At 30.2% G+C, this 15,680-nt stretch overlaps 2 protein-coding genes across 11 annotated transcripts; both read left to right on the top strand.

The window, feature by feature from the left end:
• Positions 1 to 1,820: 1,820 nt before the first annotated feature.
• NGM-16 (nodulin-16) lies at positions 1,821 to 2,878 on the top strand. Of its 2 annotated transcripts, none has more exons than XM_006574310.4 (2): positions 1,821 to 1,978; positions 2,474 to 2,878. In XM_006574310.4, exons 1-2 carry the CDS (start codon positions 1,888 to 1,890, stop codon positions 2,710 to 2,712), a joined length of 330 nt encoding a protein of 109 aa, XP_006574373.1. In that variant the 5' UTR covers positions 1,821 to 1,887; the 3' UTR covers positions 2,713 to 2,878. The 2 variants fall into 2 exon arrangements, with proteins under 2 accessions (XP_006574373.1, NP_001238498.1); NM_001251569.2 differs by having other exon boundaries at positions 1,862 to 1,978; positions 2,480 to 2,878.
• Positions 2,879 to 5,257: 2,379 nt separating this feature from the next.
• Positions 5,258 to 14,962, top strand: LOC100527563 (uncharacterized). Of its 9 annotated transcripts, none has more exons than XM_006575498.4 (8): positions 5,262 to 5,518; positions 5,615 to 5,715; positions 5,784 to 5,915; positions 6,140 to 6,190; positions 7,067 to 7,120; positions 7,230 to 7,322; positions 13,942 to 14,032; positions 14,525 to 14,962. In XM_006575498.4, the coding sequence occupies exons 2-8, from the start codon at positions 5,689 to 5,691 to the stop codon at positions 14,680 to 14,682; spliced, it is 606 nt and encodes a 201-aa protein (XP_006575561.1). In that variant the 5' UTR covers positions 5,262 to 5,518; positions 5,615 to 5,688; the 3' UTR covers positions 14,683 to 14,962. The 9 variants fall into 9 exon arrangements, 8 of the variants coding, with proteins under 8 accessions (XP_040864989.1, XP_006575561.1, XP_014625546.1 ...); XM_014770060.3 differs by having other exon boundaries at positions 5,262 to 5,550; XM_041009055.1 differs by having other exon boundaries at positions 5,260 to 5,518; positions 5,615 to 5,915; positions 14,531 to 14,962.
• The last annotated feature ends 718 nt before the right edge of the window (positions 14,963 to 15,680 follow it).

The raw sequence follows: 15,680 nt of genomic DNA, 5'->3' as shown, positions 1-15,680 counted from the left end.
CATCAGCTCAAGTGTAAAACCTCTCATTGTGATGAGAGGTTAAACCCTCATTGTCGGGAGCTTTGCAAACCAACTCTTCTAATGTAAGTGTTTCTCTTTTATGTACTTAATTATTTATTATATGATATGGTCATTCATATAGTGTTTAGGGGATAATGGATTGAAAAATTGTTATTTTCTAAAGGACTAGAAAATGGTATTCAAATGAAATCATTGCTAGAAATAGATTGATATTCATTTAGCATATTTCATACATATTTAATCTTAATGTGATTTATTATCTTTATCATTGCATATAAATTTGGGAGAAAAAAATAGATAAATTAGTTTCTTTATGCGATAAACCAAAGGTAGAGTGTTCTAGTAGATGTGGATGGAAATAGAAATATCATTAACATTACATCACATGTATCACAAGTAGTTTTGACATATTAGATCTCAACATATTAACATTCTTAATTATCTTTTTCCTTATCTTTAAATTTGTTATCTATTTTATTTTTTATTTTTTAATCTTTAAATCTTTATTTTTTTTAAAAAAATTTATCTTATCTCTTACAACTATTTATCTTCTATTTTAATTTCCTTATCACTTGTTTGTAAATTGAATTTGAATCAACTTAAGTGCAAACAAAATTAATGTAGATTCAACACTTAAACTTCTAAATATTTTACTACTTGAGACAAGTTGTTCTACTTATCAATGAGTTCATAAATCATGACTCTTACATATACCAATTACTATATATATCTTGTCTTCTTTTTTTACCATCTATTGTTAAGTTTGTCCTTATACAATTGTAACACAAATTCATATTTGTTAAGAAAGACAGCATATATTTTTCAATTAAGGACAACACCATATAATATTTCTGATATTTGTTAATCTTATCTTCATTAAATGATATTTTGAATTCAATAAAAAAATAATCATCTCTCGATGTCTTTCTACGTTAAATTTTTTTAGAAATTCTTGACTATTTTACACTGTCAATCTGATATTAGTGAAATGAAATCAATTATTATTACCCAATTGAGATTCTTGGCAATTCAAGATTGATTCAAGCCTTTTCAATGGTGTTGCTTTCTTATTGTTAGATTCTTTATTGTATTTCAATGAACCACCCCCTAGTTGTGTGAATGTCTTGTGGCAAGACAATATGCAAGGGTAGCTTTGCCCCGTTCAGTTAGAAATTAGAGGCCTTTAGCCACGATTTTCAGAAGAGAAAAAAAAATGTCGAGAGATGTTTTTTTTATGGAATTCAAAATATCATTTTGATAAAGTTCAAATTAACAAATTAATCTCATGACAAATATTATCTGGAGTTATTATTAATTGATTTTAATCAATTAGTTTAATTAGAAATGATAAATTCAACTCATGTGACTTGTTAGTTAACATTTTTTATTTTTTAAGTAAATCAATTTTAAGCTTTAAATTGTTTAAATTGAGTGGTTGATAATTGGTGTAAATATAATATTTTTCAATATGGTGTAAACGAATCCTAATCCGTAAACAATTATATATCTTATAGCCTAATACCCTCATTATATGCACCTAATGGGTGTGCAAAATTCATTTTTCTATCGTTAATGGTTCCCTAGTAAATGATACGATTATATATAATTTGGATATCGTAGAAGTGTAGGTTATAATTATTATATAACACCTTTGTTCAAAACAAATTTATTATATAACACCTTTGATACTCTTTGATAAGAATAAATCGGTTCTTGGCTGTTGGAAACACTGAACTAATATGCAATGGTCCAATTAAGAGAAAGGTCCCTACTTCCTCCTTGCCCGCCTATATATTGCATTGATAGTGTAAATATTCCCAGTAATTTTCTCATCTTTCATATTACCAAACATATCTTATTTGAAAGATGGGTTCGAAGATGGCTATAGTGATCGTAGCCTTGTTCGCCATGCTCCTTTTCATCTCCCCTGAGGTGGCATGCAGGAATTTCAAAGAGGGTGAGCTATATACATCGTTTTGCCTTATATATGTATTTTGATCATGAATATTTTAAAGTAACGAAATATTATTATACTTCAGTTATATCTTTTTTCTCTCTCATCTCATCCTCAAACACTTTTATCGTTTTCTTTTCCTTCCATCCCCTTTATCATATATATAATTGTGTAGGAGTTTATTAGTAGAGAGTCATAAGTTTTCTCCCTATATAAAGGCATGAATCATGATACATAAGTTTTTAGAAATTTAAATTTAAAGGATGTTTACATAAACACGAGGGGTTTCTTAATCAATCCTATTCGTTCGATCATAAAGAGCTTCATCCCTTGCAGGCATTTTGTATCCTTTTTCCAATTTATTATGATATAACCTTTTCATACTTAAATTTTGATGTTCACTTTATCTTTTTCCTATCGCTATTTTTCTTTCTGATCTCATCATCGAATGCGTTTACCATTTTCTTTGTTTTGTAAATGGTTCGTGTGTTGATTAAGAGCTAGGTGAGGTTGTCAAAGAGACTAATGAGGAGAGTGATGCCAGATTAGCCGGTAGTAGTGGTGGTGACCTTGATAAGTCTTATTGTCCTGTCCACTTGCCCTTGATGGAGTATAGAAAGTGGATAGGAAATTGCCGTTGTGGCTGTTGTCAGTGGACCACAGAGCCGGAAGTTTGCCTATATTGCTGTCCAGAAAGTCACGTTCCTGATCTCCCGAGCCGACCGCGAGCTTATTAACAATTGAGACAATGTATACAGTTCTACGTACTAAATAATATATTTCATGAATAAAATCTGGTGTTGTATGTGAGAGGCATGCACAGACAGCAAGGCCTGTCTTTCTTACCACTAGAGATATATTTCAAAAACAGAAATAATATTGAATAATACGATTGTGCCCGGCCGTGTGACTCTTACATATATACCAATTACTTTATATATCTTGTCTTCTTTTTTTACCATCTACTGTTAAGTTTGTCCTTATACAATTGTGTTTCTTGATTATAAGGGGTAAAATAAGCATATTTCACACTTATTAAAGAAGTTAGTTAGTTTCTTAAATTGTGTTATTTTTAATTAATTTTTTTTAAATAACATTTTATTGAAAGTTGATATTAAGCATAAATAAAGTCATTGATCTTATTAAGTGAATAATATTTTGATGATAGTCTCATTAAATAAAAATTCCTTAGTTAAAATTTACTTGTATTTTAGATTAAAAAAATTATTGCTTATATGACCCGATACTAAAAATAAGAAAATTACGGTGTTTTTTGTCAATGGATCTTGGATGGGGTTAAACCCGTTAGATATAGAATTAAGTCCATTTGTTGCTGCAACCAAATTCACGATCTCCATCTTTCATTTTGTCAATTGTTAATCCATTTCTTCAAATGAATTATGGATTTTTTTTGTGACAATCTACTCATTCTTTGAGTTATTTCCATTAATTTCTGATTAATTAGATAATATTCAGAAGGATTAAATATTAAATTAATTTCTGTAAGTTAGCATTTTCAAAAAAAAAAATTATCTCTTTGTAATTTTTTTCCAATTTTAGTTTAATAAGTTGATATTTAATTTTGGACTTTGTCATCAACCAATTTTACAAAACTGATTAATGATAATATCATCATGATGTTATGTTGATGTCATCATATGTCATATAATTAAACAAAAGGAGAATGTCATAATGATATCGATCACATCTCATTTCATCATAATATTATATCATCAATGTTATGTCAATAATTTTTTCATATCACAATTGTTTCACATAAGTAGTGTCATCATAGGGACAATGAAGAGAAAAAAATAAATTTATTATAGGACTAAAAATGAAAATAATGAAACATACAAGACTAAAAAAAATAAAATGACTAAAAATGAATAAAAAAATATCTGCAAATATGTCACTTAATGGTATGTGTATTTCTATCTTCAAATATTTATGTGTTGCAAAAAAAAAAATCTGATGACATCAAGAGAAAAATCTCATCTTTAGTCCAAAACACTTACGCCTATCCTAACTAACCAAAATGAATGTCACATGATTAAAATCATGGGACATACATGCTAGTGACAAAAATCCAATTTTTTTTTCACTAACACTATTGTTTTTAAAATCTTGGATGCAAATTTGTGCATGACATGCATTGAAGTCTACAGTGGATAGGTGGATGGATCATATGATAGACGCATGATTAAGGGATCAAGGCTGGGTTTAAAAAATTCTTTATGATATTTTTTTTTGCTCATAAATTATGTACATGTTGAGAATAATAAAGTTGTAATATGATTTTTTTTTCTATTATTTCAAGACACATTGAATACTATCACTACTAAAAAAACAAGATACAACGTTAGTTCCAATGCCAATACAAAGACGGTTAAAAATTGTCTTTGTAGTCTATGTCGTGAAAAGTAAATACTTTTCACAATAGGTGTTTTTGTATAGGCATAGGTCTACGACATTTTTTAAACTAAATTATCTTAAAATAGGTTTTAAGAAAATTTAAAAGAAACTTTTACCTAAGACGATTTAGAAATTGCACATTTTAAAACGATTTTTATTTAAAATTGTCTTAGAATTTGTAATTATTTAAAAAAAAAAATACATAACTACCTATTTTAAGATGGTCTGCATAGAAAATCATCTTTGTTTAAATGGATTTTATTTTTTTCACTATTTCTAAGACGATTTTGAAAGACAACAATTTTAGAGAATGTTAGTGTTTTTTCTATAAAAAAAAAAAAACAAATTCACCACAGGAGCCCCTTTTTTCTATAAAAAAAAACAAATTCACTAAAAAAAAAATTAAAGATTGGGATAGTTCGATTAATGTACAAGATAAGTCCAACGCGTCTCATCGCTTAGTAGTCAGTTCACCTTTAGCGCAAAGAAAACACAGGATAAAGTCCAAAGGCACGCTTAGAGCCAAAGTCCGCGCTAAACGTGAGGTGAGTGGATATTAAGTTATCTTAGCCTATAAAAGAAATAGAAAACAAATGAGAAAGACATTAATCCCTATACACAGAAAAGTTCTATCACTACTAGAAATTTGTGTTTTTACAACAGGAATCTTACGACAATTCTTCTAGAACTGCTTTAAAAAAACAAGATGATGGCATTTTCATAATTATTTTAACAAAATAGCCTTTTACGATACACATTCTAATGCGGTTATTGAAAATCGCCTTAAAATGTGTGTTGGTCATAAAAAATTATGACACATTTTATTAAACACCCGTCGTTATCTCAGTTGAATTTAAAAGTCCAATGTATGTGTCCACACGCAGCCAGCAAAAATCTCTCGAACCCTTGAGCTTCCACGCAGCCAGCAAAAATCTCTTGAATCCTTGAGCTTCCACGCAGCAAGCTCGATCTCTCGAACTTCCACCGCCACCCTCCGTCAACAAGTTTGCCTTCCCTTGGTGAAGAGCTCCGTCGAAGTGCATCATCTCTCTCTCACTTGTGGCATCGTGTGTCTCATTGGGCAGAAACCCTAGGCCCCAATCCCGTGAAGGATAAGAAGGAATAATGGTTAATCCGCTTAGTTCTGTTATGATGTAGAGGTGCGGTAACTCTCTCTCTCACTCACTCACTCACTGCTTTGATTTTGTGTTGATGATGTTGCAGAAGAAGAAGAATGGCGGCGATAACGGCAACAACAAGGAGAACGAAGACTCCACCATCACCTAAAGCATTCAAGCATGTTTCTTTCTGTGGAGTTGTCTGTGGTATCCATCCCCACATATTCTCATTTCAATTTGCATTTGCATTTCATTTGGCACTTTGTTTCTTTCAGGAAGCTTCGTTTAGGCATCGATGGCCTCGTTCGATGAAACTCCTCCCAGAAACTCCAAGAACGGCGAGAAGATCTTCAAAACCAAGTGCGCTCAGTGCCACACCATCGACAAAGGTGCCGACAACAAACAAGGTATCTATCGTCACTCATCACCTTCGGTTCCTTTTTTTTCTTTACCCTAATTAACAATCAGATCTACGATTTTGATGCTACTTTTACATCAGCTTTTACTTAAATCTCGATACTCCATGCTCTAAGGTTCAGGGTTTTAGTCGAATAGAAAAAAGGATTTGTAATTATTGTTTATTTTAATTAATGGCTATGTGATATACTGTTGTGATTTTTTCGTTGTTTAGGTTCAAGAGTTACTCTGTATTGATGTTGAGGGAAACATTATGCTTGTTGAGGTTGGAAACTCTTTGTCAAATCTGAGGCTTATTTTTATGTGGAATTGGTTTTTGGAAACTTTAAATTGTTTACTTTAGCCTGTTCCAGCAACCATTGTGGAGTTTCCCCCCTAGTTATGTTATGTGGTTTGTGTATTAGAGATTGAACTAGAGAGAATTAAGAGGGGAATGAATTGATTGTATTAGAAATTGATTGGGAATGCTTTCATACACTGTTACTATAAGTATACCATGTTTTGATAAGCTGCTTCATAAATAATTGTAGGAAAAGAAGATAGGAAAGAAAAATGAAATAAGCTTATCCCGTAAGCTTAAATTAGCCAATTGTGTGAGTTAAATCAGCTTTTTAGAGAAGATAAATGATTGTGGCTTCTACAAAAAGCTGTTTTAACTTGTGCATAAGTTAAGTTTTCTGGCACACAAGAAAAGTGTGCTACTTTTGGCAAAATTGCTTATCCATTGGAGAAGGTAGGATTCAAAAATCTCTGAAGTTATAAGGGGATAAATGCAGCATAAAGAAGGTTGGTGTAGAGTGCCTCTTTATGTCCTATTCAGGAAATATTGATAAATTTTGGCTTAAATTACCAGCATTAAAGCACATGTATTAGTTTAACCTATTGCCTTTGTTTTGGTACTCATGATTCTGTGAACTTTATTTTTAATTTGGACCACAAATAGACTTTAGTTTGGCTTCCTTATCTTAATGGGAGATACATGTGCAAAGATAAAAAAATCATATTTAGTTTATGGGCTTGAGATGATGAAAACTATGTTCTGCACTGCAGTTAACCTGAATTAGAATTTCATCTTGGTTTTGTTGTTTATTGAATTTATCATTGCCTCTCTCTGTCTCTCAACTCATCATTTTAAGTTTAGACATACCAAACTTTCTCAGCCTACACCATTGAAGAATGTGGCAGAAAAATTGGAGTGAGTTGACTAGAAATATATTAATATTTTATATTTTTACTAGATATGTTTTGTTGTAAAAATAATTAAATAAACTCAAATTCTGTTTTTATGTGAATTCTGCTTGCAGCTGATGGCGCAAATTCTGCTCCATGGGACTCTTCACGCCACTGTCTATGAAGTCGATAAGCTCAAAATTGGTGGAGGCAACTTTTTAACCAAGGTAAGCTTTCTTAAACTTCTCTCTATTTTTATTTTTATTTGGTTGGTTGGTTGTACACGGTTAGATTTTCTTTTGTAGTTAGTTAAATTAACTCTTAATTAATTTAGCATATTAGTTTATTGATAATCTTGCAATGGTATCCGCGCTGCCTCTGTTACTGCCTTCTCCAAACAGAGAATAAACCTAACTAACCTTCACACGTTAATTTCATGAATGGCGAATTAACTTACCTGATCTATATGGTGCTTTTATATCACCAATATTTTTTGGTTTCTTGATCTATATGGTGTTTTTATATCAAAGTACTGCATTATTTATTATTGATCCCACTGAATGTTATAAAGAACAAATTAAGATAATGAGTATAAATTGTGTTATAATATATCTTATTCATCGTTAAATTTTTTTGATTTGTCTTGTGTAACATTTCTTTATTTCTTTATTTCTTTCATCGTTAACTTACCTTCACACGTGGATTTTAAGCTCCTAGAATCTCCGTTTTTAAGCTCCATATAATTGATCTGGTTAGGAAAACAAAAAGGAGTGAGGCTATGGTTTATTTAAAAGGAGTTCTAGAACCATCAACCTATCATAACTTACGTTTCAAGATGTAGTTTTTAATAAAGCATCATAACTAAATTAACTTATTATAATTTTATAAGAATTTCGATAGTGAAAATGCCAACTGGGAAGTTGCTTTGCAATCTGAATTTCAGGCCTTTTAGCATAACCATATATGGTTTCTAAAAATGAACATTAAAGAAAACGTGAATGGAAATACATATCAATAAATATAAAGTTACCAAAATTTGTTCCATTAAAAAAATAGTTTATTTACTCCCTCCAGATCTTTCTATAAAAATAAAATTAAAGATTTTATTTAGTCATTTTTATAATAAAAAATCAATAAAAAAATGTCTCTTGTATTGTTTTTTTTTACAAAAAATATCCTAAATTATGAGTTATTTCTTTGGGCTCAGTAAATAATAAGTAAAATGTTAGGAATAATTTTGAGAAAAAAAAATAATTTTAAGATATATTTAATATTATTTTCAAATTAAATAATATTTTATAATTATTGCAGATGATAAAACTTTCATTATAAATATTTAACGCAATGGGATATTTAAGACTTAAAGTCAACACTGTTGATTAAGCTGTTGAACTAATTTAATGTCAATAAATCCACGAGCTTGATCGTAGTTTATTAAATGCCTCACTTACCTCACTTACCTTCACACGAAGTTTAATGCCTCACTTACCTTCACACGAAATTCCTTTTCTCGATGCTAATAATTTTAGAGTGGCATATGATGATGCTAGACGATAAATAATGTATAGTTGCTTCTGAGTTTTTTCATAATTTATTGAGTATTTTAAATAAGAATTCACTCCAATAATTTTCATTTTTGTTCTCTTTTATGAATAAATTATATTTTTGTAAACTACTATATAGCTTCAGATGGTGGGAACACCTTTCTCACATAAAATATCTAATCTAGGACTAGGAAAAAAGATAAGTGAGAAGTTTTCAAACTTAAAAAGAAGAATATCATGCTTCAAACAAAGGAAGAACTGAATCCATTTTAAGAGTTATTTAGAAATCATTGCTTGATCTCCTCTATGGACTAACCCTCTATTAGGCAAGTTCTTTGATTCTACCCAGCAAAATACATCACATTGGAGATTATGAAGCTTGTAGAAACCAAAGAGACAGAGATATATAGAGAAAATCCAGCTTGTAGAAACCATAGAAAGAAATAATTTTTTTGAATTGATTTTTTTATTGCTTTGAGTTGCTTACTAATTATAACAAAATTTCACTTCTTTCACATTTGTGCATTTGCTGTCACATGAAGGCTTGTCTGTTTGGCCTTATTGTGAAATATTATGGAGTACACTCGTTGACAGCAATTTTGTGTGTCTGCTACTCTGCTGTCATAAAAACTCTAAAAAGAATTTGGCAAAACACCATGAAGAGTTAAAAGATATGTCTAGCTTTCTACATCGGTTCAGGCCAAAACCGATGTAGAATTCTAGACATTTTACATCGGTTATTAGAATGACCGATGTTGAAATCTGACATTCTACATCGGTTTTCAAGACAACCTAGATTTCTATATCGGTTGTCCTGAAAACCGATGTAGAATGTCAGATTTTAACATCGGTCCCTCAACCATTGTTGTGTTTCAACGACACCGGGTTACAATGACGCGTGATAACCGATGTAAAAAGGCACCGATAACCGATGTAGAAAGCCTATTTTCTAGTAGTGTATAATAAATACATCCTAATCCTAAGAATCTTTAATAGGGGAAAACCCTCTTTCTGTCTATTATTCCCTCCTGTTCCTTTATCCACCTCATCCCTTCTTCTATTCACATCAGCTCAAGTGTAAAACCTCTCATGGTGATAAGAGGTTAAACCCTCATTGTCGGTAGCTTTACAAACCAACTCTTGTAATGTAAGTGTTTCTCTTTTATGTACTTAATTGTTTATTATATGATATGGTCATTCATATAGTGTTTAATTAGGGGATAATGGATTAAAAAATTGTTATTTTCTAAAGGACTAGAAAATGGTATCTAAATAAAATCATTGTTAGAAATAGATTGATATTCGTTTAATCTATTTCATACATATTTAATCTTAAAGTGATTTATTATCTTTATCTTTGCATATAAATTTGGGAGAAAAAAATAGATACATTAGTTTCTTCATGCGATAAACCAAAGGTAGAGTATGGGTGGAAATAGAGATATCATTAACATTACATCACATGTATCACAAGTAATTTTGACATGTTAAGTCTCAACATATTTACATTCTTAATTATTTTTTTCCTTATCTTTAAATTTGTTATCTATTTTATTTTCTATTTTTTAATGTTTAAATCTTTATCTTTTCTTTTAAATTTTTATCTTATCTCTTACAACTACTTATCTTCTATTTTAAATTCCTTATCACTTGTTTGTAAATTGAATTTGAATCAATTTTAGTGCAAACAAAATTAATTTAAAGACAAGTTATTGTACTTATCAATTGCACTAAAATTAATATAAAGACAAGTTATTGTACTTATCAATGAGTTCATAAATCATGACTCTTACATATACCAATTACTATATATATCTTGTCTTCTTTTTTGACCATCTATTGTTAAGTTTGTCCTTATACAATTGTAACACAAATTCATATTTGTTAAGAAAGACAACATATATTTTTCAATTAAGGACAACACCATATAATATTTTCGATGATATTTGTTAATCTTATCTTCATTAAATGATACTTTGAATTCAATAAAAAAAATAACCATCTCTCGATGTCTTTCTACGTTAAATTTTTTTAGAAATTCTTGACTATTTTATACTGTCAATCTGATATTAGTGAATTGAAATCAATTATTATTACCCAATTGAGATTCTTGGCAATTCAAGATTGATTCAAGCCTTTTCAATGGTGTTGCTTTCTTATTGTTAGATTCTTTATTGTATTTCAATGAACCACCCCCTAGTTGTGTGAATGTCTTGTGGCAAGACAATCTGCAGGGGTAGCTTTGCCCCGTTCAGTTAGAAATTAGAGGCCTTTAGCCTCCGACAACCCCCGTCACTGTTGCGTGCCGCCACCTACCTCTCTCTCTTTCTCTCTCCTCTGCGAGCGACATCCCCTCCCAGTTCCTCCACCATCGCGCGTCGTTCTCTCTCCCAGATCGGCGCGCACACTGCGCCATCACCGCCCCTGACCACCATTGACCTCCACGCACACCAAACTAGGCCCCACCGTCGCAGTTGCACCGCCACCTACGACCAGCAGATTGACATTGCGCTCCGCTTTCCCCTTCATATCTGAGCTTACGTGCGACACTTCAGGGACCCAACACTAATGGTAAAGGTGTTATTAGGGTTTTGGAATGTGGACAATTCTCATTCAGAGAAGAAAAATCAGAAAAACAAAACATGGAAACGTTGTTTTTGCTCTTTAGTTTTAAAAACTAAAATTAGAGAACAGTTTTTTAAGAACTAACACTTAAGCAAGTTTTTTATTTTTTAAAAATTGAAAATATCTAGTACGTATAATTTCCTCTAATTAGTTAGCAAGGTCAGTGCTGCATATAATTCCCCTAATTAAAATTTCCTAATAAAGTGAATAATATCCCAGACTCACAGTTACACATACAACTCAATCCTAACTCCACGAAGCTTAGATAATACTAAAAAAACTACCAAAAATAATTTGTGGATAGCATAAATCTACTTGATATCTAGTACGTACGAAAAAGAGATAGAGAAGACATAAGATAAGATGTACATATAACTATAAGACTTGATTGTAATTTTTATTCAATTTTTTTAAACTTTTATGACAAATTTTATTCTAAACTTTTCATTTTTTTTACTGATTTTTAACCCAATTTTATATATTTTATGGTGAATTTTATCCTTAATTCTTAAGTTTTATTTAAAAAAATCAAAGGTAAAATATGACAAATTATTTTGTTTACATTAAAATTTATCACAAAATAAAAATTGAAGGTAAAAACTATAATTAAACCTAGATATAATAGAATAGTTGTTGATAAGATTTGATAGGTATAGAATGATAGAAAAAATTGAGGACTTGTCCCTTCACAACAAGGTCATTTTGAAAAGATAGTACGGAGACAACTTGAAAAGAGACAACAAAAAAACCAATTCTAAAAAATGATGGGTGTTAAATAAAGTGTTTAAAGTGGATATGTCAACTATTTGATATGCTTCAATGTTTATGTTCACTTTTATCTTTTTTCAAAGTTTTTTTTTTCTCATCTCATCGTCAATTGCATTTACCCTTTTTTTTTTAAATCATAAATGGCTCATTTGTTAAGAGTTAATTAATGTGTTCGCGGGTGAGGTTGTCAAAGAGACTATTGTCAAAGAGACTAATATGTTTGCAATAAGTTGGGCTTTAAGATATGGACTATGAGATATGAGCTATAGATTATCAGGAAAATATAAGTGTGTTCTCTTAGAATCTAACTTTGAATAAAAAAAATCATAAATTCCTTATTAGATTGACCACGTTACAAGTCTAAAATGTCCTTGGTCATTCACATTATGTATGTATGATTACATTCCCAGACGAATTATTAAGTTGGAAACATTAATTTCAGTTGTTAGATTAAAAACACTAATTAAATGATATTTTGAATTCAATAAAAAAATAACCATCTCTCGATGTCTTCCTTTGTTACAATATTTTTTTTTTTAGAAATTCTTAACAATTTTACACTGTCAATCTAATATTACTGAATTGAAATCAATTATTATTACCCAATTGAGATTCTTGGCAATTCAAGATTGATTCAAGCCTTTTCAATGGTGATGCTTTCTTATTGTTAGTCTTTATTGTATTTCAATGAACAACCCCCTAGTTGTGTGAATGTCTTGTGGCAAGACAATCTGCAGGGGTAGCTTTGCCCCGTTCAGTTAGAAATTAGAGGCTTTTAGCCACGATTTTCAGAAGAGAAAAAAAATGTCTAGAGATGTTTTTTTTTTATGGAATTCAAAATATCATTTTGATAACGATAAAATTAACAATCTCATGACAAATATTATCTGGAGTTATTATTAATTGATTTTGATCAATTAGTTTAATTAGAAATGATAAATTCAACTCATGTGACTTGTTAGTTAACATTTTTTATTTTTTAAGTAAATCAATTTTAAGCTTTAAATAATTTAAATTGAGTGGTTGAGAATTGGTGTAAATATAATATTTTTCCATATGGTGTAAACGAATCCTAATCCCTGAACAATTAGGGGGTGTTTGGTTTGATTATTTTTTGTTTTCATTTTCACTGAAAATAGAAAATAATGATAAAAATACGTTTGGTTGGATATTTGAAAACATTTTTAGTGAAAATATTTTTTCAAACGAACAAAAAACTGGAAACAATAAAATCTCATTTTCAGTGTTTTCAATTGAAATCAGGAACTTCATTTTAGGTAAAATGAAAACGCGGTGATAAAGAATGTAATTTTAAGCAAATCTAAAAATATATTTCCTTTCGAAAACGTATTTTCAGTGTTTTTATTTCTTGAAAGCAGAAAATAAGAAGTTAAGTCAAACATATTTTTCGAATTCTAATATTTTAAAAATACATAAAAACAGTTTAATACAAACCAAACACACCATTATATATCTAATAGCCTAATACCCTAATACCCTCATTATATGCACCTAATGAGTTGCAAAATTCATTTTTCTATCGTTAACTGTTCCCTAGTAAATGATACGATTATATATAATTTGGATATCGTAGAATTGTAGGTTATAATTATCATGTAACACCGCTATTCAAAACAAATTTATTATATAACACCTTTGATACTCTTTGATAAGAATAAATCGGTTCTTAGCTGTTGGAAAGACTGAACTAATATGCAACGGTCCAATTAAGAGAAAGGTCCCTACTTCCTCCTTGCCCGCCTATATATATATATATATATATATATATATATATATATATATATATATATATATATATATATATATATATATATATATTGCATTGATGGTGTAAATATTCCTAGTAATTTTCTCATCCTTCATATTACCAAACATATCTATTTGAAAGATGGGTTCGAAGATGGCTATAGTGATCGTAGCCTTGTTCGCCGTGCTCCTTTTCATCTCCCCAGAGGTGGCATGCAGGGATTTCAAAGAGGGTGAGCTATACATCGTTTTGCCTTATATATGTATTTTGATCATGAATATTTTAAAGTAATGGAATATTATTATACTTCAGTTGTATCTTTTTTCTATATCATCTCATCCTCAAACACTTTTATCGTTTTCTTTTCCTTCCATCCCCTTTATCATGTATATAATTGTGTAGGAGTTTATTAGTAGAGAGTCATACGTTTTCTCCCTATATAAGGCATGAATCATGATACATAAGTTTTTGGAAATTTAAATTTAAAGGATGTTTACATAAACACGAGGGGTTTCTTAAATAATCCTATTCGTTCGATCATAAAGAGCTCCATCCCTTGCAGGCATTTTGTTTCTTTTTTCCAATTTATTATGATATAACCTTTTCATACTTAAATTTTTATGTTCACTTTATCTTTTCCCTATCGCTATTTTTCTTTCTGATCTCATCTTCAATTGCGTTTACCATTTTCTTTGTTTTGTAAATGGTTCATGTGTTAATTAAGAGCTAGGTGAGGTTGTCAAAGAGACTAATGAGGAGAGTGATGCCAGATTAGCCGGTAGTGGTGGTGGTGACCTTGATCTGTCTCATGGTCCGTGGATAGGAAATTGCCGTCGTGAAAGGCACGTTCCTGATCGCCCGAGCCGACCGCGAGCTTATTAACAATTGAGACAATGTATACAGTTCTACGTACTAAATAATATATTTCATGAATAAAATCTGGTGTTGTATGTGAGAGGCATGCACAGACAGCAAGGCCTGTCTTTCTTACCACTAGAGATATATTTCAAAAACAGAAATAATGTTGAATAATACGATTGTGCCGTTGTGACAAGTTTAAGACCAAACTCAAATATATACTGTAATAGTTTGTCATGCTCGTGACTGACTTATATGTTAATATATATCATCATCTTTATAGATGATCCATGATCCTTACAAATCGTTTCTATTTATTCAGAAACCAGAAGACTTAATTAGAAAGCCCAAGCTAAGTAACAAGGTCAATGCCGCATTCATTTTCCACCTAATTAAAAATGCCTAATAAACATACAATTCAATCCGTATGCCCGATAATCAAATAATTAGATGCAAGTAGTTAATGTACTAAAATTAAGATTAAATTGGATATTAAAAATTAAAAGGAAAATTTTCAGGTATTAATTACAACAACAAAATGGAAAGCTAGACATATTTGGAGGTCTAGAACAAATTTTTAAGAACCAAATTAAGAAAAAAAAAAGAAGAGAATTTTAAAGGAAAGTACTAAAATGATATGCTTTGTCAAAAAAATGAGTACCAAAAGCGAAAAAAATTGCAGAAACAAAAAAAAAAAACACTTCTAATTGAAAAAACTAACAACATATTTAAGGGGTTTCTTAATCCTATTCATAAAAAAAATTCAGAAACAAAAAAAGACACGTCTGATTGAAAAAACTAACAACATATTTAAGGGGTTTCTTAATCCTATTCATTTGATAGTAAAGGTAGTACTACATCCCCGGCCCTGTCGGCATTTTATATCTTTTTTTCCAATTTATTATCATTAAACCTTTTCATATAAACTTAAATTTTTATGTTCACTTTAATTAATTATTATCATTTTGTATCTTAAATCAGATGTATGATTTTCTTTCTTTATGGTAAATGTGGTTCATGCA

This window comes from Glycine max, chromosome 2, assembly GCF_000004515.6.
Source record: "Glycine max cultivar Williams 82 chromosome 2, Glycine_max_v4.0, whole genome shotgun sequence".
In the NCBI taxonomy this organism is placed as follows: Eukaryota; Viridiplantae; Streptophyta; class Magnoliopsida; order Fabales; family Fabaceae; genus Glycine; species Glycine max.
Note: the sequence above shows the minus strand (reverse complement) of the source record. Positions and strands in the feature narration are given on the sequence as shown.

Excerpts from the sequence above, each read along its gene's own strand:
- NGM-16 (XM_006574310.4), top strand. The coding sequence starts at position 1,888 with ATGGGTTCGAAGATGGCTATAGTGATCGTAGCCTTGTTCGCCATGCTC. Across the intron at positions 1,979-2,473 it reads ATGCAGGAATTTCAAAGAGG|AGCTAGGTGAGGTTGTCAAA; the intron begins GTGAGCTATATA and ends GTGTTGATTAAG.
- LOC100527563 (XM_006575493.4), top strand. The coding sequence starts at position 5,625 with ATGGCGGCGATAACGGCAACAACAAGGAGAACGAAGACTCCACCATCA. Across the intron at positions 6,191-7,066 it reads GAAACATTATGCTTGTTGAG|ACATACCAAACTTTCTCAGC; the intron begins GTTGGAAACTCT and ends TTTTAAGTTTAG. Across the intron at positions 7,323-13,941 it reads GAGGCAACTTTTTAACCAAG|ATGGGTTCGAAGATGGCTAT; the intron begins GTAAGCTTTCTT and ends TCTATTTGAAAG.